Genomic DNA, 26,145 nt, shown 5'->3' with positions numbered 1-26,145 from the left:
TTTACATTTGTAAACCTACTAAACATAAAATTATCTCCTCTGGATAGATCTAAGCTAAAATATTAGAGCAATAAATCTGAAGATCAAGAGAATATTTAATTGTTTAAGTTTAAAATTCCAGTAAATTTCAAAGAGAAAGCAAAGTAAGTGCATGAAAAAGAAAATGCCTCTGTAGTACCAAAGCTCAACTTACAAAATACACTAACAAAAAAAGGTCAGAGATACAGCCATCACCAATTCAATATGCAATTAGATACTATGAGTACAGTAAGAAATGAGTGAGGGCTGTATTTGGGGGCGAAGATTTATCTACAGCACACTAATCTGTGTAGTACCCTGGACAGTGGTGCTGAAGAACAGACTTGGGTGAAACCCCCACCACTTACAGAAGGGTTCTCAGCTAGCCTACCCACAGGCAACCGCCCCTGCATAAAAATGTAAAATGACATTGACATAGAAAATGGGAAAAGAGATCAAAAATTTCTGGCAATCTCCCGCCCTAAAAGTCCACAGGCATTTTGAAATACCAGCTTCAAATGCTGCAAGCTGAGGCTAGAAATAAGGTCCAAATAAGGATATGGTAATGTTGCCTCCCTAGGAATTCCACAGCACAAGCAGCAAATAAATGTACCTGGTACCACTCAAAACAAAACAAAACAGAAACAAACAAACAAACAAAAAACCCCTGAAGATTACAAAAATTACTGAGATTGGAAAACATCAGGTATGGAGCTAAACTAAAAATTGAAAGAGTCTGCAATGAATGAGCACTATACCTTAAATGTATAAATGCCAACGACATATAACTACATGCTAAAGTTATCCATCTATCATCTAAATGATGGATCTAAAGGTAAAGGCATTTGGGTCTTAGTTGCAACTCTGCTAATAACCTTGGACAATTTACTTCGTTGCTCCATGCCTAGTTTTTGTCACCTACAGAGGACACACACACACACACACACACACACACACAAAATGACAGTGAAACAAATATCCAAAGTTATAAGAATGCCAAAGGAAAAACATGATTTCATTTATAAATATCTCATAAGTGTACATTTCACAAATGTGATGAATCTGGGGGGGGGGGGGGGAGTACAATCGGTGTATGAATATAAAAGGTCAAATGTCATTTCTTCCTGGAGAACTGAGCAATTATATCACAGAGAGCAGGCAAACTCGTATAATTTCAGAGAACTGACATGTAACACTTGCCACGGTAAGTAACTTGGAATAAGGAAAGGGATAAAACCAAGAAAGGCAGAAAAAGAAACACAGCACCTAAAACAGGATTCAATCAAAAACAAATGCCCACCACTCTATTCCTATAAAATACCCTCTCCTTTCACACAACTTCGTGGCTCCTGTGTGAAAACATAAATCCAATCTCATTCAAACTCCACTCTGTTTAGAATCCCAAACACCTTTTTATCCCACTGCACTTGTAGCTATATGACTGTTTCTCCTAATCGTCTCCAAAGGCTTCCTCGCCCTTAGTTCTGCCTGCTCGATCGGATTACATACTTGAGAACTGAGATTTCTTCTTGTTACTCCATCACTATGCCCTGCAGCGCCAAGTCACACTGTAGATAATAATCACTGAACAAACTGAAATTAATTGCACATTAAGTTATATTTTTAAAAAGAAATATAAAAGAACAAAAGAAAGGAAAAACAACGTATTCTTGTTTTGATAGGCAAATTTTCCCACAAACTCTGCATGAAAGATTTATGTCTTCTAACTAGAAATAACAATAAATGTTAAATGATTTTAGGGATATTTTATGCATGTAAATTAGGAAAAAAACAAAGCATCTAGATTGCATATTCTTACCACAATTACTCAATAATTTTGCCATTATGTAACTGGTTTCCTAGGATTGGAGATATACAAAAAAGCCTAATTCTTCACCTAAATCAAAACCAAATTTGCAAGCCAATATATATGTATGAGGTAAAGTTTTATACAAATAAAATAAACAAAAGATTTCCTACAAAAAAAATTAAAAGGCAAAATCAGGAAAACAGAACAAATGAAACTCCTTATACCATATTAAAATACAACACTTTTTTTAAGGTACAGTAATATTAGATATTTAAGGTAGGTACTATTTCTAAAAATTTTAAAGGACTTTATTTTTTATAGTAAATTTTATGTCACATATAGTAACTAAAAAATCCATATTATCATCAGTAGTAGTAGAAAGGTTCTGAAAAACTTGAAATTTCACAAATAATTTGTCAATAACTACAGACCATCAACTATGCCACAGCTTGCCTGCAACGGTAATCAACTACACCTAAAATAAAGAAAAAGTACATCAATGTCACCCCAGAACTAAAGCTGGAGTAAAACTATAATTAAAGTAATAAACAAAATTGTAAAGGACTGAAAACAAAAGTTCTTTCTGGAAAAATAAAATAAAATCTCTTTCACATACAATCAGGAGGAAATAACCTGCCTACTTTCAAAGCTCTATAACTTTCCCACTCAAGTCATATATTTCAATTTAACTTTTTTTAAAATTCCCATAATGTAAAAATCCTCAACACTAGGTCATACACAAAGACAGCTTTCCTCTCAAATAGTTGCTAAAGTAATAGGATGAAGATGAATAAAAAATAATGATGCAAGGCAGAAGTAAGGAAAGCACGAGGAGGGAGATGAATAACAATAACGATGCAGAGCAGAACAGAAAGGAGATAGAGAGGAACAAAGGGCATCCGGGAAGAGTGAGTTCATATCTGATGTAAGGCTGGCGTTTAGAGAATGTGAGAAGAGGTAAAATTTCAAATGTGAGAAATTCTGGGGATAAGGTGATAAATATAAAGCAAAGCACATGTAAAATCAGTGTAGCATAAAGCATACAACAAGTTAAGCAACAGAAGGTGGCTTCCACAGGGTAGAAAAATGTTCCGGGGAGAATGTGCATGTACACCAAGAGGCAATAAAATGCAACAATTAAGACTTTAAAAAAATTAAATATATTTTAATATATACTAGAACCATATTTTCCCCTTAATAGAAATAAAATATATTCAATATATATCCCTGTGCCAAGTGCTATATCAAAAAAAGCATACATATTCAGTATTTTCTTAGCATAATAAACTAAGCAGGATTATTTTAGGAAAGTGGTAGACAACAAAGAAGTTATTCGATATTTTAGAGTCTCTCTTCTAGCAGTTACAATACACTATAAGGTTGCATATAATATTACCTAGCCTATTTTTCTATTTATATCATCTTTGAGATAAAGCTACATGAACATACATATAAAAAAATATACATCATAAATATAACTCTATGAAAAATGAAGAAAAACAATCAGAAATTTAAGTCAACATTTTAGCCAAGCCATTATTCCTCTCAACATAACAACAAAAGGTTTTATAAGAGGATTCAAGTCTCCAAAACAAGTGGAGCCCTCAAGTGTAAGGTGTTATAAAACATTTCCAATGTGTTTATGGTTTCTAAGGAAGTAGGCTATAAATTTACAAAGCAATTTCTCACTTAAGGATTCATCTCTTAAGGGACCATATTCAAGTTTAGGAGGGAAAAAGAAAAGATTACATTTTGCATTTAACCACTACTTTCAAATTATACAAAATACCACATTAATTAGAAATTCAAACCTAAGTTCAGGACTTTCAATTCTATTCACTTTCATATGTGTAAAAAGTTATAAACAACTTAATGGTTCTCCTTACCTTATTAAATAAAATACTCTCTTTTATTTTGAAAAACAATTTAGCCTAATTTTTAAGCCCATAGAACAGCTTGGAAGCTTATAATCCTCAGCAGCAGGTTTTTATTCAAACTAAACGATGAATACAAAATCTTCATTTCACAGATGAGGTTTCAAAACCCCACAGAAAAATTATAAAGTGGAATATGAAGTGCAAACCAACTTCAGTTTCTGCACTTAGCTTGTTAGACCACAGTTCACATCACATACCTGAATGGCAGAACACACTGTGCAGGGAGGGTGTAGGGAGAAAAGGGAGAACTTTTACACTTGAATAGTATGAATTTGGCTTTCCCAAGATATAGCTTATCAGAGGCTATTTTTTAACTGTTTGTACTGTTCATCAGTCAACCATAAGAAAGTTATTCTGTTATAATAAATTCTAAAAATGGAAATCATAGTCTCATCAGAGTTAATATCACATTAGAGCTCTAATTGAGAGCAAAAGAATAGTTTAGCTATCACAATCTAAAAGGAAGAACAAATGCATAAATTTTTAATATTCAATCAGCATTATAAAAATCATCACTCACTGAACAAAAATGGGTTTTCCGTTTCCAAATGAAATAGGATTCAAGATCACAGATACCCTAAAACCATACATATATCATATAAATTTGTAATGAATTGCCAGATGTCTGATTATGTGGGGAAATGGCATATTTTCTTAAAATCCCACTAGAACGACAATAATAATCCATCAAGGCAGCGGTTCATCAGTTTGTATTTGTGTGTTTTAAATAAAACATAGCTTTTAAAGCCTAGCCCGTTTTTCTTCAGTCTTCCAGTGCCCTCTAGTGGAAGACTAGTGAGGTTACAATTTGAAAGGAGGTTTCAGCAAAACGACTTAGTTTTTTATAAAAGGTTATAAAAATAAGCGGCATTATTTTAATCCCACTTTATACCACACATAACTGATAAAAATAATGTATTTTGATCACTTTCTATGCAATAATGGCATTCTAAATATACACAAATTTGTTTTTAGAGATATTTCTTTAAAATGTCTTTAAAAGATATTGATATAGATCATGAAATAAAATTAATTTTATTCATAGAATTGTACTGAGTTATTAAAATGCACAGAAAATTAGAAAGCAAAACTTTCATATTTTATACTCTGCCAAATATTTTTATTTACTTCTCTCATTCAATAATCATATTTTAACAAGTATTTCCTAAATTTATTCATATGGAAAGAAAAACATTAAAGACAATAGATTTAGAGACAGCAATATTTTTAAGCGATATTTAAATTTCTCAGCTTCTGTGAACAACATCAAGCTATTTGCCACATGCCTGTCTATCTGGAGTTAATACTGAAGAAAAGACACATGACAAATTGAGAGAAAAATCCACTGTACAACTCTTAATTTCGTTTTCATTCAGATTTCAAACATCTTTTCAGAGCCTCTCTAAAAGAAGAACTATCTGCCTGGCTTTATGCCTTAGTGGTTGAGCGTCAACCTATGAACCAGGAGGTCACGGTTCAATTCCCTTTCAGGGCACATGCCAGGGTTGCAGACTAGATCCTCGGCAGAAGGTGTGTGAGCGGCCGCCGATTGATGGATGATTCTCTCATCATTTTTGTTTCTATGTCTTTCTCCCTCTCCCTTCCTCTCTGAAATCAATAAAAATATTTTTTTTCTTAAAACAAGAATTGCTCTCTATTCTGAGAAAAGACAGCACGGCAGCTTCAACCCGTGTCCGAAAACCTCAGTGCTTCCCATTCCTTCACATTCCACATCCAATAAAGTCCTCACTCCTAAATTCTGCTTTTTAAATCTCTCAAATTTAATGCTTCTCTTTTTCTAAACCTCCTTTTTAATCAGTACCCTAGTGTCCAGCATTTCCACTAAAAAATTCACCTACACACTAGTTATCCTTCTAAAATAAATTCATTGCCAACTCTAGCAGATCCTGCATTAACTTCTGCCTACTCAAATCCTCTCCTGCCTGTGCTCCCACTGTGCATATTCTAATACAGACCTTAACTGTTCGTCCACTATTCAGCAATTACCTATTTTTGCTTGTTTCTCCCACACAGACTGAAGTAGGAACAGTCTTATACCTCTTTGCATCTTCAAAACTTAGAGACCGTGGCTCAATAAATGATTGCCAAATGCACTGTGTGAATGATCTTTTATGATTTGCTATAAAAGAAGGGTTAAAATATCAAAGCTTCTGAAAGCCAGAGGAGCCTAATCTCATTAGTGGTTTAAAGCAACACAGCTAAATATTGTCAGCCATGAGTGCCTAAGAAAAACTCTAAATGATTTTGCAGAGGCATGGTAGAGTCCCTCGGTACCACCTGCAAGATACCTGTTTTAAATGATATGTAATCCTAAATTAAAAGTTTCTATCCCAATCACTAAAGCTAAAAAAGTCCCCTAGTCATAAACTTCAATACTTATCTTGTCTATTACAGATACCAATATACTCATCTTCCAAAAAATTGCTCAGTGCATTCTTTTGAATATGTATTTTTATATATCTCATACAAATATTACAATATAGAAAATAGAAAATATCAGAGCTAAAAAAGCTCTTGAAAATCATCTAGCCTAATCACATCTTTTCACAGATGAGGACACCGAATCAGAAAGCAATTAAAATGACTTCCCTTTAATAAGTTGAATGTTTAACTCACTATTTGAATCCAGCTCTCTTGGCTCTTAATTCAGCACACTTTTCTTATTCATGGTAAAGTACTGAAAACAAAGCTCTGTAATTATAATTAGTGTGTGATTTTAGGGCTCTTTTTCATAGATACTAAGAAGGCAAATCCATTTATCTTTCTTCACAGAAGTATTTTTAAATGCTAGGAAACACATTCTGCCGAAACTCCCAGAATGCTAACAAATAGAAACACTACAGAGTAGGCAGGTATTAAATAAATAGTTGTGGGATGGATTAAGCATACAAACAAAAACACTTTATTTTATTTAGACAAATATATTTCAAGTTTTAACTACAACAGATATTTCTTTTGTCCCCTTGCCTTATATTTTTCTTAAATGAAAAAAATCAAAGACATAGTTAATAGTAAACATAGCTTGAGTCCTATTTGTATTTATAAGTTAGTGAAATCAAGGCCTTAAACAAACCTTATCTTTAAAGAATATCAGAAAGAAATATTTCAGTAAAAATGCATAAAATAATGTTAATATTGGTACTCTTTTTCACATTGATGATATGTAACCATTATGGAAGTGCTATGGAAAGTATTTAAAGTTTAGATGTAGATTTAAAGAGTTCTGAATAGCGATATTTTATTTTTTAATCAGTATTTAACAAATAATACTCTCAAATATAGTCCTAATAAATTCTATAACGGCTAACCATGTAGCTATTATGATTATTATATATTCTAATAAATTTGTTCATAATTATTATAACCAAATAAGTAGAAACCTTTCACATAATTCAAAAAGTATAAATTTATTTAAATGATTGACAAATTTAGTCAGTAAATACTATATCAATTAATTTCTTATACCCTTACTATTGCATGAAAATCCCATTAATTTGAAAAAACTTCCTTTTTTTTTAGAATACTTCCCCTTAATCAATTCTCATTATTAATTCTTTGGTCAATGGTTCCTAAACTTAGCTCCACATCTGAATCACCAGGGATCCTTAAACATTCCTGACACCCAGCTCCACCCAGACTGTGAACTAACTGGAATGGGGCACCCGGCTCCACCCCAGACCCTGAATTAACTGGAAAGGGGAACGGCCTGGGTGCTGCTAATTCTAATGTGCAGCAATTTGGACACCACTGGCTCTGAACTATTTAAACTATAATTTTTGAAGTCTGTCATAAAGCTTCCTTTCCTAAAGCAACTTCTGTAAGCAATCCTAATTTTTTTTTAACTTTTCTATATTATTCTCTCCACCAAAGTTCCAAATTTCCAGTATATGGATTATTTGACTCACATCTCCTCTTAAAATGGGATAGAGTGTCATTGTGTCTACAAAATGCAAAAACTGTACCTCATGATTTCTAAGGTTTCTCCCCACTTAGAATTTATATAGTTCTCAAAAAAAAAAAAATCAATCGTACTTTCTGGATTACCAAGCACACCTAATGCCCTTCTTCAGTTTTCCTTCTAGCTTCCTTTTTCCGGTGAGTTCAACCATAGGAAATTTGCCAATTAGACCATTTTAAACCCAAACAACCATTTCATATGATCCATCCTAATATCTTCCTCCTACTTATCCTTTATACTAGAAACTTTAATGTAATACAACCCAAGCTAAACTATTTTTCTGGAAAACCCCACTAAAATCAAAATTCCTTGTTACAACTTAAAAAGACATTATGACAAGAAAAGGAAATAGAAATGGATCTATTCCTAAAGACCAAGAATGCCTTTTTTATGTTCTATCTATACTTGAGTAAGTTTGAGCTATTAAATGAAGTTAATGTTTAAAAGTTTCTCTAGCCCTGGCCATATAGCTCAGTTGGTTAGAGCATGATTCCGATATGCCAAGGTTGCAGGTTTGATCCCTAATCAGGGTACATACATTAATGCATAAATAAGTGGAACAATAAATCGATGTCTCTCTTTCTCTCTCTCAAAATAACCAATACATTTTTTAAAAATTAAAAGTTTCTCTATATAATTATTTATACACTGACTACTTAAAAAGCTTAAACTGTTTTTGTTGTTACTTCTTGCACTAGGATATCAGGGGAACTCAAGTTAAGATAATGTTCTATTTTCTTATTGAAGTACTACTGATAATACATTATATTCCTTTTAGATATACAACATAATAACTTGATATTTGTAAATACTATGAAATCATCATCACAATGAGTCTAGTTAACCTCCATCACCATACATAGTTACAGAATTTTTTTCTTACTGTACTATAGGTACCATGCTATACATTACATCCCCTTAACTTATTTATTTCATAGCTGGAAGTTTGTACCTTTTAACTCCCTTCACCCATATCCCATTTTGCCCACCTTCTGTTCTCCACCTCTGCCAACCACCAATCTGTCTCTTTATATATGAGCTTGTGTGTGTGTGTGTTGTTGTTGTTGTTGTTCTTGTTATATTCCACATAAAAGTGAGATCATAGAGTATTTGTCTTTCTCTGTATGACTTATTTCACTTAGCACAATGCCTTCAAGGCCTAGCCATGTTGTCCCAAATGCCAAAATTTCATTCATTTTTATGGCTGAATAATGTTCCATTGTGTATATTTTTAATCTGCTGATCCAACAATGGATACTTAGATTGTTTCCATATCTTGCCTATTGTAAAATACTACAATGAACGTGGGAATGTAGTGTTTTCATTTCCTTCAGATAAATACCTAGAAGTAGAATTGCTGGATCATATGGTAGTCCTCTTTTTAATTTTTTGAGGAACCACCATAATGTTTTTTTTAAATATATTTTATTGATTTTTTACAGAGAGAAAGGGAGAGAGATAGAGAGTTAGAAACATCGATGAGAGAGAAACACCGATCAGCTGACTCCTGCACACCCCCTACTGGGGATGTGCCCGCAACCCAGGTACATGCCCTTGACCTGAATCGAACCTGGGACCTTTCAGTCCGTAGGCCGATGCTCTATCCACTGAGCCAAACCGGTTTCGGCCACCATAATGTTTTTTAACAGTGGCTGCACCAAGTTACATTCCAACCAACAGTGCACAAGGTTTCCTGTTCTCCACATCCTCACCAACACTTGTTATTCCTTGTGTTTTTGTTAACAGCCATTATAACAGGTATAAATTATTATTAAGTTAAAAAAATACCTACCTAAGCTTCACTACTGGGTAGCTTGCGTTTTAAACCTATATATACTACTATAATATAATGTAAGCATTTTTTTGCAATACATTTTATTGTTTAAAACCCAAGCTCCAAAATATTGTATAATACCATTTTTTAAACAAAAAAAGAGGGTTCTTCCTACCCTGACTACTTCATGCAAAATAACCCCCAGCTTCATGAAATTTATCTCATCACCCTATTTTCTTCATAGAATTTGTCACAATTTGCAATCTCTGTGTTTACTGTTTTCCCTCTACTTGAACCTAAGTAAGCTCTCTGATAACATAAGACTTTTGTTTTCTGGAAAAGACTGCTTGCTATTGCCAGTCCCTAGGGAATAGCGCGCATAGTAAATGCTCAATTAATTTACTGAATATGCACAGGGAAAACACCAGAAGGCGAAGTTAACCTTGACTGTTAACACTGGTGACTTTCTTTTTGGTACTTTTTCTGATTACCATGTTCTCTGTTCACACTACATATTAATTTTTTATTAAATAAAAATGTTATTTTAAAATAGTCATTTCAAATTAATATTTTATATTCTGTTGCAGTGCTTTTAATAATATGAAACTTTAAATATCTTTTTTAAGCCAATAAAGTTCAGATCATCAGGAACCAGAACATTCATTTTAAAGCAATTATATAAAAATAAAATGTTTAACATGTACATCATCACTAATCATCAGGGAAATGCAAATCAAAACCACAAACAAACAGCACTTCACACTTGTTAGAATGGCTATTACAAAAAAGACAAGAGATAAATGTTGGCCAGGTGTGAAGAAAAGGGAACCCTGTACCCTGTTGGTGGGATTACAAACTGGTACAGCCACCATGGAAAACAGTATAGAGGTTCCTCAAAAAATTAAAAATGGAATACCATACTACTACCCAGCAATGCCATTTCTGGGTATACAATAAAAAATAAATAAAAACAGGATCTTGAAGAGATACCTGCAGTCCCATTTTCACTGCAGCATTATTCACAATAGCCAAGATAGGGAAATAACCTAAGTTTAAGTCAATGGATGAATGGATTAAAATATGTTACACACACAAACACACACACACACACACACACAGAAATAGTAAAATTCAGCCATGAGAAAGAAAGAAATCCTGCCATTTGCCACATGGATGGAGAATGCATTATGCTAATTGAAATAAGTCAGAGAAAGACAAATACTGTATCATATCACCTATGTGTGGAATCTAAAAAAGCAAAACTTATAGAAGATAAATAAATTTAGGGGATTCATTAAAAATTTTATATATATATAATCTCCTACTTATAAGGTAACATCTAAGTTATGAAAAATACTCAACATTCAAGTTATACCAAGCTATTGAGAAGAGCAGAGTTTGCCACCCTAAAACATGCCTTTTGGGGGTACTGATTACTTTAAGCTCGTTACTTTTAAGAAAATGAAAGAGTCAGAAAGACACTTTGACCTTCCCCCTAACTGCTCAAAAGAATGTAAATAGAGGACCTGTTTAAGGAAGGGAGCTATCATTACAGATGACTAAGTTTAATATGAACAAAGTGTAATATACAGGGAGGAACCTAGCAAGATCCATTTGACCGCAGTCCTCTCTGTGTCCCATTGTTAAAGGTGGCCCAGCAAACATTTGTTTACCAAACATTTGCTTTGCTATCCCAACGTGAATTACCTTCCTGCCCTTTGATGTCCCAACTGCTACTCCCCCTTTCTCCTTAGCTCAGGATGTCATGTAAGCTTCAACTGCCCCATGTGTCCACCAGTCCCATATTCTTAAGCTATCCAATAACTTAATAAATGTTATTGTTTCCTCCTGCTAATCTGTCTCATGTCAATTTGATCAGACCAGCCAGAGGAACTGAGAAGGAAAAGGGGAAAATTTCCCCTAGCCCACACACTATGCTGTGTAGGAAATTTCTGAACATGAGTCCTCTTAACTTTTAATTTCAGAACTGACTGCCAACTGCACCTATATCAAACTTAGTCTACTAACTAGAGCTGTGCCAATCTATAACTCTGACGTTCTCAAAAGTACCCAGAGTAGAAGGCAGCAGTCGGCTCACCCTGCAGCACTTGTGATGTTTCAGGAGAGAACAAACAGGCACAAGAAGCGTATAAGGCTTTCTTAGTGTAAGGCCAAACTTAAGCTTAGAGCATTAATACTGATTTTACTATTAAATTTTATAATTTAACTAACTTAGCTTCTTAGTATGTGTCAATAAGACCAATTCCCAGGCTTTACAGTTGTTGACCTTGTGATCCCAGACTTGTCTCTCTACCCAGCGCCAGTCATCTGAAAAGTACACACCACTGGTCACTGAGGGGGCGAAGGGTGGGAACTCAGTAAGAAGGCCATGTAGTAAGAGCATCATAAATTCACTTCCTATTACTATGGAAGAGTATCATGGCTCATGTTTTAAAGACAACAGAAAGTTCTTAGGCAATACAGTTATGTGCTTTAAAAAAAAAAGAGGCTCAGTTATCAATTTTGCATTAATTATGAAATATCTAAGGCAATCTAATTCAAAGTATGTTCATAATGCATGATAATCTTTATTTCTTAGGTCAAAGAAATAAAGAGAATTATTTGTCTATTAGGATTTACAGTTTATCTCTTAGTTCCCAATGTTACCACATTACAAATGCCTCTTTAAGGTTTTTGTCTGAGCCATTTAATGGAAAAAGGTTGGCTAGAATGTTATTATATTTGGAGAGTTAGTTTGGGTCAGACCTAAAATAAAGACTAAGCAGTAAATACAAAATTCACTTTGGGAGGTAAAGCACCTCAAAGAGATGGGGGATTATCCTCGTAAGCAGCTGACACTGAGGTGTGACAAGAGGCCTTCTGACTGCCAATGCCTGCCACAGAAAACAAACAATCGTTTCAAATACGTATGATCCACAAATTGAAAATCACAAGAGCGTACATTCAGAAGAACAAGCTTTAATCTGTGATGGTGCTGCTATTCAAGGAGGCAGCTCCAAGTGGCAAGGACCCAGAGAGAACCCGCAGGGATTTATTTACTTAACAATGGTTAATAAATCTCCTGAGGGGAAGCCAGCAAGCCTTCAAAAACACCTACAGAATTTATAAATTGAGCAGCTCAAATGAGTATCAGGGGACTAAATTCTAAGATATCTATACTTAAGTTATGCTTTAGCTACTTATTTAAAACTCTCTCCTCTGTAACAAAAACATAATTAACTATGATTTTTGACTCAGAGTGTTTCAGCACAGAAGTATATTATTTCATTTTATTTCTCCAAATTACAGCAGATACATCATAAGATTATATATATATCCTATATAATAAAAGGCTAATATGCAAATCAACTGAACTGGGGAATGACTGGTCACTATGATGCGCACTGACCAGCAGGGGGCAGACGCTCAATGCAGGAGCTGCCCCCTGGTGGTCAGTGCACTTCCACAGCCAACCTCCCGCAGCCAGCCAACCTCCCCCGGTCCCTCCCCCTGGCCTGCGGGCCCCAATCAGCCCCGATCGGCCCTGATCGCTGGCCAGGCGGAGGGACCCTGCCCATGCACGAATTTGTGCACTGGGCCTCTAAAATATACATATATATATATATATATCTCCACACTTACACACACACACACACATAACTGCTTTCAGGCTAAGAATTTAATATAATAGTAAACTCTAAATTTGTCAACTTTGCATTTGCTGCTTAACTATAATGAATTATACTTCATCCCAATGAGTAACAGAAGCAAAAATGAGCCCCAAGCCTCCTGCACTATAAAATGTACCCAGCTTACTATAACCATCATCTGACTGTGGGAAGGAAAAGCATCTTTGAATTAGTTATTACCCAAAGACCATAATATTCTCTTAAGGAAGCGAAAAGTCATGCTCACACATGTAGATCAATACCTTTCCAGGAACGCGGAGACTCTCAATGGCACCAAGATCACTGAGGCTCTCTGGAGGGCTTTTCAGACCCTTAAAAAAATAAGATGAGAAGAATCTGAATTGTGCAGCAGAATATAATATGAAAGATTATACTTATTAAAGTAGAAACCACCACCTTAAAAATAGAAATTTTCTTGCTTTGAAATATATAGAACAGATGTTCTAAAAACATGCCATTTAATACATATAGTACTATTATTAAGTCAAGTAAAGATGTACTTTTGGTAGTCTGAAATAATAGTATCACATGGCACCTCAAAACTAATGGTTGACATATAATTTAACCATGATTTTAAAATAACAACAAAAAACACTTGAGTGACAAAAAGAATTCTCTAAAAGCACTTATCTATTAATTATTACCAAGTTAACCTGGTAAAATGGTCCAAAATCCACAAGTTTAATATATCAACCAAATGAGCAAATAAAAGATTTTAAAATAATACTAACTGCTTAATTAATATATAAGTAACCCCTTGAATTCACCTATTTCTCACCGATGCACCCAATTTATATTGCATAATTGGGACTTAAATCGCATGTCTCACTGCTTTCTACAATTTTTTTAAAAATATATTTTATTGATTTTTTACAGAGAGAAAGGGAGAGAGATAGAGAGTTAGAAACATCCATGAGAGAGAAATGTCGATCAGCTGCCTCCTGCACACCCTCTACTGGGAATGTGCCTGCAACCAAGGTACATGCCCTTGACCGGAATCGAACCTGGGACCCTTCAGTCCGCAGGCCGATGCTCTAGCCACTGAGCCAAACCGTTTAGGGCTTTCTACAATTTTTTACCTCTTTGGTATCTGGTACCTTCTGTATTCCCATCAACTGAGGTATTCTGAAAGTCTCATTTGTGCCAGGAAAAATGATCAAGATGGAAAGACGTTAGCAATTTAAATTTTCTTTAAAAATCTCTTTTTTTAAGAATAGGCTATTCAACACAGATACCTAAAGTCCAGAAAGTTAGTCCGCAAGCAAATTATGCTGGTACATGAATTTGAGGAGAGATTTATACTACAGCCTAGTTTTTGTCCTTTAGGTGTCTTATATTGGCCCTTTGATGTCCTTAGTAATCAAAATATAGGGTACATTTAGGTTGACTATTTGAGACTTAGAGCAGAACTTGCTTATTTTTAAATATTAGAGGTGTGTTTTATATGTCCTTTATTGTAAAATACTACCAGTCATGTGCAATTTTTATGACAAGGTGGTCTGCCTCACCCCCAAGTCTTCCATTACCCCCAGAATACTCCACGTAGCCTTCTCTCTCTGTCTTTTGCTCTCATTCTCTCTTCTCTCCTCTCTCTCTCTCTCTCTCTCTCTCTCTCTCTCTCTCACACACACACACACACACACACACACTCCACTTTCTGATGAAACTAAAGAAACCAATACCCTCTTTCAGAATTAACTCCACTATGCAGTCTTCCTAACTCCCTATGCTTTAAAGAACACACTATTTCTGGGTATTATCCATAGATCACTTCCATCAACACCATCCAGGGAAATTAAAAAAAAAAAAAAAAAAGATTACTGGGCCCTACCACAGATCTAAGGAATAGGTATTTCTGATTTAGCACCAGGCACTGTACTTTAACAAGCAACCCAGGTATTCATAGAATCACTAATACTTTAGAAACCCCACTAGACATTTCTCAATACAACACTTCTGCCAAAGTAGTGAATATTAAATACATCTCTTTCTCTCCCAGACTGGAGTCCCAAGAGAAGGGAGACACCAAGTGTTATTTGCCTCTATAGCCCTGTGGCTAGCAAAGTTCCAGGAACAGAGTAAACACCCGAGTAAATTATTCAGCAAAAGTCCTTGGTCAGACTCCACTCACCAACTAATTAGAACACTGTTTCCATGGGAACATGCAGTTGACTTTAAAATGAAGTTTCCAGGGAACTTTGCGGGACTAGAAGCATACTACAGTTTACTGCCTTAAAATGAGAGAGGAAATAAAAAACAGGTAACTACTTCTATGTGTTTGTTTGCTCTCCTTGTCCCAATTTCTCACCAACAATCATCATGAGAGCAAGGCTCCACCTTAAAACCCTTAGGACTGAGGAGCAAGCCCTCCCTGCCCCAGGCACTGTACCATGAGCTTCCTCACTCCCAAGCTCCAAAGGCCCTTCCTTTACCTCCATAACTCCTTTCTTAAGCCCATTCTTGTAGGAATTACTTCTTCTACCTCTGTGATTTACCAAATAAATGTTCTCTTACCAAAAAAAAAAAAAAAAGTATTAGAGAAGGCAAGGTTGGGCTATTGAACTATATATATATATGATTACATATATGCACATATATACATAGCCTATATACATGCATATGTATGAAAATAAAACTTCCTAATATGATTCAAAATCACAATCACCCTTAAAATATATTTTTAAAAAATATAACTGTCATGCCTTTTACACTAACATTTTTTAAAGAACAGATTTGTCTAACCAATCCAACAGAAATCCTTGCGGGAATATGTCACATTTTCTCTTTGCCCAGAGCTACTAAGTAAAGAAACCAGTGCCTAAAATATAAACAAGTGACTTAAACCAATATTTTTTAAAAGGCCTTACTTCCAAATTAGTCAGCACACACAATAATTTGCCACTAATACATGACAACTTTCCATCAAATGTACAAAATAAAAATAATAAAAGCTGTCAGCCCTATGCATATATTGCAATGCAGGGGAGTACAGTGACTCAGGGGATGGGCTCTGGGGCCTTGAATAACTTACATAACCTACCTGGTTTTTATTCTAATGTTGGTGACAATAACTTATATGTTAAAAGTAGTAAAGGAGATGCTATATGTGAAAGGCCAAAGACAGTGTCTGGTACATGGCAAGCAATCTGTAAATTGTTAACCATTATTCTAAATATTATTGTCATCAGATAGAAATACTTTTATCTTATCAAAACAGAAAAAATTATTCAAAGCACAACATCTCACTCTCACTGTACTTTAGCATTATAGATCTTGAACCCTTTAATTTGCAATTTTATAAGTTTCTATTAACAGATATAAAGTCATCATTTGTATTTCATCTTCAACTCTCTGAAGGAGGAAGTGATGATTATAACTGTAATACTCTGCCTTTATTAAGTTGAAACTTTCACTATAGTCGTTAACTATTATTTGATTTTCTTTCATATTTGGTTTTTGTTTTGACAAATTTCCTCAATTTAAGTTTATACAGAATGCAGCATAGATAACACCTGCCTCTGCTTTCCCACCACTTCACAAAAAGTGATGTTGTCCCGTTACCGATGACCTCCATGCTGCCCAGTCCAAAGGCTGATTCTCATTTTCACTTTAAGTGGCCCATCTGCAACATTTATAATCCAGCTGATCACTCCCTCCTCTTTTAAATTCTTCACTTGGCCTCCAGGACTCACTCTTGATCCAATATTCATTCAACAAATATTTATCAAGCATCAGTTATGGACAGGTGCTCATTGGGATGCTGCAAACTTCTTACGTCACTGGCTGCTCCTTTGCAATCTGATCTATCTTTTCCCCCTGACCTTGTTACACTAAATTCTCAAGAGCTCCACCTGTGGACTCTTGTTTTATATCTACACTCACTCTGTTGGTGATTTGGGCCAGTTTGTATACCCTCTATATGCTCAAAACGCCCAAGCTTTCATCAATACCCTGATTTCTCCTCAGAAATTCGGACTCTTTCAGCCAACTGAGGCAGGTGTTATCTATGCTGCATTTTAATTCTCCACTGAAATACCTAAGAGGCTTTCAAATGAATGAGTCTCAATTCTCCCTTCCCTCAATCTTCTCCTTCATCAGCCTCATCCATCTCATTAAATGTCAATTCCATTCTTCTAATTGCTGGGATCAAACCATTTGGAGTCAACCTTGATGTTTCTCTTTCTCTCACAAATCCAATCTGCCAAGAAATCCTATCAACTCTACATTTACAACATATCCACAATCCAACCTTTTCTCAACACTTCCACCTCTAGCACCTGCTTAAGGCTCACACCCTCTCTGTTGGATTACTGCAATAGCATACTTATTGGTCTCCCTGTTTTTTTGCTCTTTTGTCCCTTTCGATCTATATTCATATCTTAGACCACCACAATAAAGTGAGAATCACAATAAAGTGAGTCGCAATCTTTTTGCTGGTGAAGGCTCTTGCCTTCAATTTATAAAAAACACAATATCTGTGCCATAAAGCCAAGTGTAATAAAATGAGGCCTGTATTCTTAAAACATAGGCCAGAAAGAGCTCTCTGAAGTATATGTAAAATTACAACCCTCCTCTGCTTGCTATTTCAATGAGAATAGAAGTTATGAGTGAGGAGAAATGAAGGAGGAGACAAGGTCAGGATGAGGTTCTATGTGAATTGGATTCCTGCTCTCAGTTCTCTGACGTCATTTTCCTGCTACTTTTCTCCTCACTCTCTTAACTCCACCCACACTAGCCTCTTGCTGTTCCTGCCTCAGGGCCTCTGCATTCCTTCCTCCTGGAACCTCCTTCCCAGATGTGGTTTACTTCCTCACATCCTTCAGGTTTGGGCTCAAATGTGGCCTTCTCAGGGAGGCCTTCCCTAACACCCTATCTAACATCATAAATGGACCAAATTGCCAACCACGCCCAGGACTCCCTGTCCTCTTTCTCTCCAGAGCAGTTATCACCATGTCAGCCTTTGTCTGTTTTGCTCACTGCTGCATCCTCCAAACTCAGAACAGTGCCTGGCACGCAGCGCTCAATAAACATTTGTTGAGTGAACTGAACAGAGGCCAGCTTAATGGAGAAAGCTGAACAGCAGATCTTGTCTAAATAGAGAGATTTTTTAAAAGCCGGCTTTCCCACTCCGTTCCACACCAAGCTCCTGGGAGAGCTGAAATGCCCCAAAGCCCAAGTTTCATAGATCTTAATTTCACATCTCTTCCCCTTAACAATGTTACTATCATGTTCTGTAGCTTCACAAAAAAGAGACAGCTTTATGTATATTTATTTGTAATATTAATCTATTTAATCCAATAATGAACAGCACTAAGTAAAATCCCCAGTGTAACTCTAGGTAGCATCCTACTTCTTTATACCTCATAGGTTCATGAACTGTGTATTAATAATGATCAATTATGTGGAACCCAAGCGTTAAACATACATAATTAGGATGACTTTAAAATTCTAATTTTACATCATTTTTTACATAGGATAGTTGTAGCTTCTCATATGTGTTCTCTAGGTTGTTTGTGTGTGTGTGTGTGTGTGTGTGTGTGTGTGTGTTTTTCCATGCTAGGAACAGATTCCATCTGGTCATGTCTAAGAAGCAACTACATTTCAAAGTCACAAACTTATTATTACTGATACCTGGACTTTCATATTTTCTCTCCCCCTTATTATTACAAAATATGGTTAAAAAAAAACAATAAAAAACAGTTGCTGTACAACAATGTTGACTACACTTAACTGTATAGCAAGCAACATGAGAGAGCAGAGAACTTAGCTGATGCACAAAAATCCAAATTTAGCCTTTCAAGGCAGTTTAGGAGTATTAGTAATATAATGTATGAAAGTGTGTATCCTGGCCAGTTTGGTTCAATGGATGGAGCATCGGCCCTTAGACTGAAGGGTCGAGGTTTGTTTGATTCTGGTCACAGGCATGTACCTTGGTTGGAGGCTCCGTCCCCATGTTAATGTTTCTCTCTCTGTCTCTCCCTCTCCTTTCCACTCTCTCTAAAAATCAATGGGAAAAATCTCCTCGGGTGAGGATTGACAACAAAAAAAAGGAAAGAAAGTGTGAATTGTTTTAAAAATTTGCCCAAGTCATCTGAATCGTCTACTGTTTAAATTACTACAACAGCCTGCTTCCAGTTCTCCTGCTTTCCCGCCAACAGTACAGTGCAGCCACTTCATCAAGCACCTCCTTGAGAAGGCCCAGGAAGCTGAATAACTCCTTTATTTATCTCTTTACGTTTATCATGTCATGTAAACATCACCACCAAGCTAACCCCATGAGGTACACATTATAATTCCTATTTTAAAGATGTGGAAACAGATGATCCAAAAAGTTGGGTGACTTGCTCAAGGTCACACAGCTACTACAGAATGGAGCAGGACCTGAACTCACTCTCAAGTAAGAAATGGTAGGAAGCATAACACCAGTACTCAACAAATATGAAGGACTGACACATGTCATTACCTGCTCACTTAAATCTTTTGTTACTCATAGAACTTTTTTATTCTCTGCTTATGACATTAAGAGTATTATTTGACAGGAGTAACCATGTGGGATTCATGTATTGTTTGCCAGAAATCTACACATTGTAACCTGTTTACATGTCTTTCAAATTCTAAATTCTCAAATGAGAATTTAATCTGGACTTTGTATTCTTTTTTTATTCAACAACAACAACAAAAAACTCATGCAAGAGCCTTTCAATAAATGATTATCCTCCACATTCTCCAGAGTTCTCAAAACCACATTGATTGAAACCTCTAATCTGAATTATCCTTCTCTCATATTAAAATTAAATAAAGAATGGCCAGTTCTCGTGAAACATTAGAGTTGAAATAAGGAAAGCTAACTAAAACCAAGCCATGATCAATAAGAAAGGGAAATTTCTCCCACTACTTGCTTGAAGGAAACTGAGGCATTATTAGAAAGTCCCCAACCTTTATGAGATGGGATAGAAAATAGCCAGTTTTTATTCATGAATTATCATTATGGCAAAAAATAAGACTATCATTTTGCCAGGACAATGATGAAAAGTAGGGCACTTCACAAAGAATGTTCACATACGTTAGCTTACTGATGACCCTCATAACAGAACCGTGAGAGGGAATTAACAAACAAAAAAATTCATCCTCAAATCCAGAAACTTAAGCTACAAGATTTGGGGACTTGCCAAAAGTCATAAAGCTACCAATTCCGGTCATCAGATGACCCGCCGTTTTCGCTCTTCCCAGGTCATCTCTATTGCACAGACCTCACCCCCTAACCGGGCCACCGGCTCCAAGACGACAGCCAGCGTGGCCGGGGCACCTGGAGGGCAGCTGGGGCTGTCAGCGGGAAAAATGGCTTTTAGGGGGAAAGGGAGACAAAGATAGCACCGATTCCTTCATTGACTTATTTTTTTAAAATGATTCTGGGAGACGCCGCTATCCGTTCGAGCAGGGCTGTCATCTGGGGGGGCTCAGGTGAGTTTGTCAGGGTGTGCACCGGCTTCCGGTACCCCAGACACCTGCCACCACCTATAACTTAGGTCTCCACACGCCGCGGCCCAGACACAGAACATCTCAGCCCCGCTCTCATCGGCGGTGGAGGCGGCCTTGGCTCCAGCCTCCGCGACTTACCTGTCGGGTCATAAGAGATTTGATTTTCTGCATGTCGAAATCGGGAGAGAGGTACCTGCCGCAAAGAACTAACAAATCACTCCAAACCACCGGACGGCTGGCCCCGGCAGAGGGAAGCCATACTGGGTGGTCACGTGAAGCCGCCGAGCTTTCCTTTCGCTGGGCATGCTGGGAATTGTAGTCTTCCGCCTGCCCCGCACCCTCAATGTGGGGCGAGGACGGTCCAGGTACCACGCGTCCCAGGAAGCAAAACAGCCGGCGCTTCCGATTAACCCAGCAAATCTCCCTTCCGGCGACCCTGGCGGTAGCGGGTGTTTATAGAGGAGCTTGCTCTCGGTAGCTCTGCTCGGGCGAGGCGAAAACCTAACTCACCGGTGACCAGGCAGAACAGACATTGAGAAGCCGTGTATAAACCAGGCTGGCCGATGCCTCTAGGCGTGCCACCTGCTCCAGAGGGGCGGGCTGGGAGAAGGAGAGACTGATCCGAAGCGCCAGGAACTCACTCCAAGAGGTGACCGGAGAACTTGGGACTCCCCAGGTGGCGCCGGGCTTGGCAGGGAAAGGGGTGGTCCAAGTTGTTCAGGCGGCTGGCCAAGGTGAGGACTGTCAGTCCTTAGCCTTGCAACAAGCCCTAAACTAAAAGATTTAACCCCCACTTCTCCTTTTATTACCAGCATAGCCTAAGACAAGTCAAGAAGGAAAATATAACAATAATAAGTATAAATGTCACTTTAAAGTCCTCTTGTCAACTTTTAGCAGTTGAATTAAATTGGGGAAAGTGATAGGGAAGTTGTTGGAGGCTTAATTGAAGAAAAAACTTCCCAATTATGAGAATACCAGAAAAAAAAAAGCGACCCAGCACTAACAATTACTAAAAACTAACAGTTACTGAAAGCTTTGTACATGTTAAGAACTCTGCTAATAGCTTTACATGTATTATCTGATTTGTCCACACAAGCATCCGATGGGATTGCTAACTGTTATCCCCATTTTGAAGATGAGTTCAATGAAGCATGGAGAAATTAAGTAACTTGCCTAACATTACTGCAGATGTGCATGCAGAAACTGAAGGTCTGGTTAGCCAGATGTTTTAAGTAAAGGTTTTATGGATAGGGTTGTAGAGTGAGTTTTAAAGTATGTGTGGCCAAAAAAAGGGGCCACATACTAAACCTGACAAGCTCGGGGGAGGCCTGCATGGCAGGCCCCACAAACTCAGAGACTGAAAGTAACTACATGGGATGGTCTGAACATAAAAATTCCTAATTAAAAATAGATCATGGCCCTGTGGCTTCCTTGACAAAGGTCAATCTTTACCTTAACTGAGGCTGACTATTATCCTTCTGCATCTAAGATAACATACATTTGGAATGTCAGAGTAAACGTCTTTTCTAGACCCCTCAGGGCACACCCATCACACCAGAGCATCAGACCACAGAACCCATCATGTCTTTGTGCTTTAAACATTATTAACTATCCTGTACCCACCAATGTAAAGAAATATGTCTCTCCATGTTACTATTAATCTGTTCTCAGAGATTTCACTGATTTGCTTTCTCCCATCCCTGTAATCTGCCACAAATGGATTTCATATCACCTCACTTAGGAGACATCTCCTTCTTTGATTCTAATGTATAAAATAAGCTGTAAAACTGCCATCCTTCAAAGCATTTTTCTCAATTCTTTGAGATTTTGTCTCCTGGCAATTGTCATCAGCTTGGCTCAAATAAACTCCTAAAAATTCTCTATAGGTTTAGATGTTTCTTACCTGGATACATGGTACCAATGATGTTTTTTTAAAAATATATTTTGATTTTTTACAGAGAGGAAGGGAGATGAATAGAGAGTTAGAAACATCAATGAGAAAGAAACATCAATCAGCTACCCTCTGCACACTCCCTCCTGGGGATGTGCCCACAACCAAGGTATGTGCCCTTGACCGGAATCGAACCTGGGACCCTTGAGTCTGCAGGCTGACACTCTATCCACTGAGCCAAACCCGTTAGGGCTATTTTTTATTTCATTTATTTATATTTAGTGTTTATTAGGGGGGCAAACCAGACCCATGATTTCAAAACTATTTTTTTCATCCATTTTATTTTATTTTGTCATGTGCTCACAACCTCTCCTCTCCCTTCCCTGGCAGGTCACAGATAAATTAAAAATAAAATCTACAAGGAAAATAATTTATAAAAGCACTCCCAGGCTCATGCCTTCTATCCCTACTGCTCAGTTAATGTGTTACCCCTCCCCCAAAGTGGGGAGAACCAGCATTTCCCCCATTCAACTCCTGCTAGTCCAGATTGAACCCCAGAACCAGACAAGGAGGGAGAGGGGCAGCAGTAAAAACTATTTCTTAAGACAACTAAAAAAATGTTAAAGTGTGACACACAAATGAAAAATATTAGGTAAACAACAGTATGAAGTGGCAGAAATAATATGGCAGAAATAATAAAAGTAGTTTGGAAATGACTGACGGTTGGGAACACTAATATAATCAACTCTGAAAATGTATTATTTGACCTCTCAGAGCCTTGTCTGATTAGTTTTTACTAATGAAGTAATTATTTGATCTAGGGTTTTGTAAAGATAAAGACGAGGCAAGTAAATGCAATTTATAAATTGTAAAGCACCTTACAAGTATGAGATATTAGAGTCATAATTCTGCCTGGTTCTCTGCTCCAACAGAATTACCCTGTGCTGAAAAATTCCTTTTGAAATGTTTTGTTTACCTATATACCTTTCTGACTGTTATTGCTAACCCATATAAAAAAATTTCCGGTCACTTTAGGGTAGTGCTAGTTTCTTTGTTTTTGTTTTTTTTACCTGCTCTAATCTTAATTGCCAGACAGTTCTCAGTGTGTGAAACTCTAAGATTTAGAAGTTCCTGAAAGCATAAAAAGAAACAGAAATTGCTCATCATATTAGCATATAAACTAAAACTCAGTTCATAAACATTTGTTGATTGTTGGGAACCAGGCAGAAGGATACAAAGCATTTTAATAAGATACAGTTGTGTCCTCAAGGAGATTATGATTTTGTTGAAAAAGAATACATTAGGGGTGATCCAAATCCAATAGTTTTCAAGCCTGAATGTTTATATTCACCTGAGAAGTGTGCTGTTGTTCTTGTTATTGATCTCTTTTGGATTCTGTGTTTTAAAAAATCAGTGATAGGCAGCCAGCTCTCATCTTTCAAATCCATTCTTTATGAGATGGGAAAATTTATCCACATAAGCTCTTGAGGGCACACATTTTATTAGAGATTGATCCAGGACTAGAATGCAGATCCACACCCAGATCCAAATAAAAAAAAAGTTTTTTAATTCAGTGTGAGGTTTTTTCCCCCCATAAGCCAAATTTGGGGAAATGAGTATTTTCTGTATCTATTTGAGCCTGAAAAAGCAAGAAAGCTTTTAAGACCTTGTTTTACTCTAATACTGCACATTTCATTTCTTATAAATTAAAAAGAAGTGAATAACTTAGGCTTCTGAAAGTTCAAAGGCTGTGACTGTAATATTGAAGAAAATGTAAAGTAAATCAGTGCTACTGTCTAAATTATATTTTCTAATTCAACATACCCTAACACTATAGAAAATAATTAAGCTATACATAATGCATTTTAACGGCAAAAAAAACCCCACACCTATAGCCTTAAAGAGCATTTTTTAAAAGGTGAAGCATGTTATTTCATTTCCACTTTTCAAATATATATATGACTTATTTAGGACTCGCACACTTGCCTAAAGGCTGTTAGTGGTAAGCTAGAGCATAGTAGTGGAAAGTATGGATGGCCTGCCAACAAGTCTCAAGGAAAGCTTGCTGGATGATAGTCATTTTATAAAGAAGTGCTCACCCCATTTTTACAGATTGGAACATCAGGTCTAAGAGCTAATTGGATCTGACTTGGGACAATAGCATTAGCAGTAAAATAGGATAAAGATATATTTATGATAGTCCAAATGGGAGGAGCCTCTAGAACAGTGGCTCTCAACCTTCCTAATGCCGCAACCCTTTAATACAGTTCCTCATGTTGTGGTGACCCCCAATTTCATTGTTACAAATTGAACATAATTAAAGCATAGTGATTAATCACAAAAACAATATGTAATTATATATGTGTTTTCCGATGGTCTTAGGTGACCCCTGTGAAGGGGTCATTCGACTCCCAAAAGGGTCGCGACCCACAGGTTGAGAACCGCTGCTCGAGGAGCTTAAATTAAAGCTGAGATCTTGGTTTGATTAAGAAGATACATTTCTAGCCCTAACCGGTTTGGCTCAGTGGATAGAGCGTCAGCCTGCTGACTCAAGGGTCCCAGGTTTGATTCCAGTCAAGGGCATGTATCTTGGTTGTGGGCACATCCCCAGTAGGGGGTGTGCAGGAGGCAGCTGATCAATGTTTCTCTCTCATTGATGTTTCTAGCTCTCTATCCCTCTCTCTTCCTCTCTGTAAAAAATCAATAATATAGATAGATACATAGATAGATAGATAGATAGATAGATAGATAGATAGATAGATAGATAGATTGATGTTTCTAGCTCTCTATCCCTCTCTCTTCCTCTCTGTAAAAAATCAATAATATAGATAGATAGATAGATAGATAGATAGATAGATAGATAGATAGATAGATTTCTAATCATCCTCTAAACATCAAAGCAGCGGAAAGATGTGACATCTCCAAGATGGTGTAACTGCACTCCCTAAGCAAGCAGGAGCAGAAAACAGAAACCTTGCTGAAGATAAAACAGCGACCTGGAGAGGGACCCAGGGAGGAAGACATTGCTGCAGAGTTATCAGTATACCTAGGCTTCTGGGAGGCAGCATTGTAGACATACTAGTAACTATAGAGAAGTGAGCACCAGCACAGGCATGGGCAGGTGTGATGGCCTCCTCTAGCAGCCAGCTCTTCCTGTAAACTGTAATCTTTGCTAGTTATTACATAAGACAGTGCTTCCTTCTTCCCAGCTCTTCCTAGTCCCCACTGTTCTACATTAACTTGGTCATTTCACTACCTCTCCCTCCCAGTTGTTCCCATTGAAAAATACTCATATGCTACTAGTAAATAAAGAATGTGGCTGTTTGGAATGAATGTAGCAGACTGTTTGCTTTATAAAGCAAAACCAGACTTACAATTGATTAAAATCTTCCCATCAAACACCATCTCTCCCCCCTGCCTTTCTCTCTCTCTCCCTCTCTCTCTCTCTCTCTCTCTCTCTCTCTCCCTCACACACACACACACACACACCAGTAACTTCTTGCATTGCTTGAAATTTAATCATCATGAATACTGATTGTTTTAGATTCATCAGTTTTTTCATTGTAAA

General features: G+C 36.8%; 1 protein-coding gene across 3 annotated transcripts in view; it reads right to left on the bottom strand.

Moving 5' to 3' along the window:
* Positions 1-20,964, bottom strand: part of VPS50 (VPS50 subunit of EARP/GARPII complex) — a 116,014-nt gene extending 95,050 nt beyond the window's left edge. For 2 of the 3 annotated variants that reach the window (XM_070424271.1, XM_070424273.1), the window contains exons 1-2: positions 20,825-20,964; positions 13,450-13,518 (exon numbers count right to left, since the gene is read on the bottom strand). In XM_070424271.1, the coding sequence (XP_070280372.1) occupies positions 13,450-13,518; positions 20,825-20,857 (102 nt within the window). In that variant the 5' untranslated portion in view covers positions 20,858-20,964. The remainder of the gene's footprint in view (positions 1-13,449; positions 13,519-20,824) is intronic. The other variant, XM_070424270.1, reaches the window with a different exon arrangement.
* Between the last annotated feature and the right edge of the window lie 5,181 nt (positions 20,965-26,145).

The sequence above is a fragment of the Myotis yumanensis genome, unplaced genomic scaffold (genome assembly GCF_028538775.1).
Source record: "Myotis yumanensis isolate MYYU_CA2020_CCGP unplaced genomic scaffold, mMyoYum1.0.hap1 SCAF_9, whole genome shotgun sequence".
Classification (NCBI taxonomy): domain Eukaryota; kingdom Metazoa; phylum Chordata; class Mammalia; order Chiroptera; family Vespertilionidae; genus Myotis; species Myotis yumanensis.
This window is presented reverse-complemented; position numbering and strand designations above follow the sequence as displayed.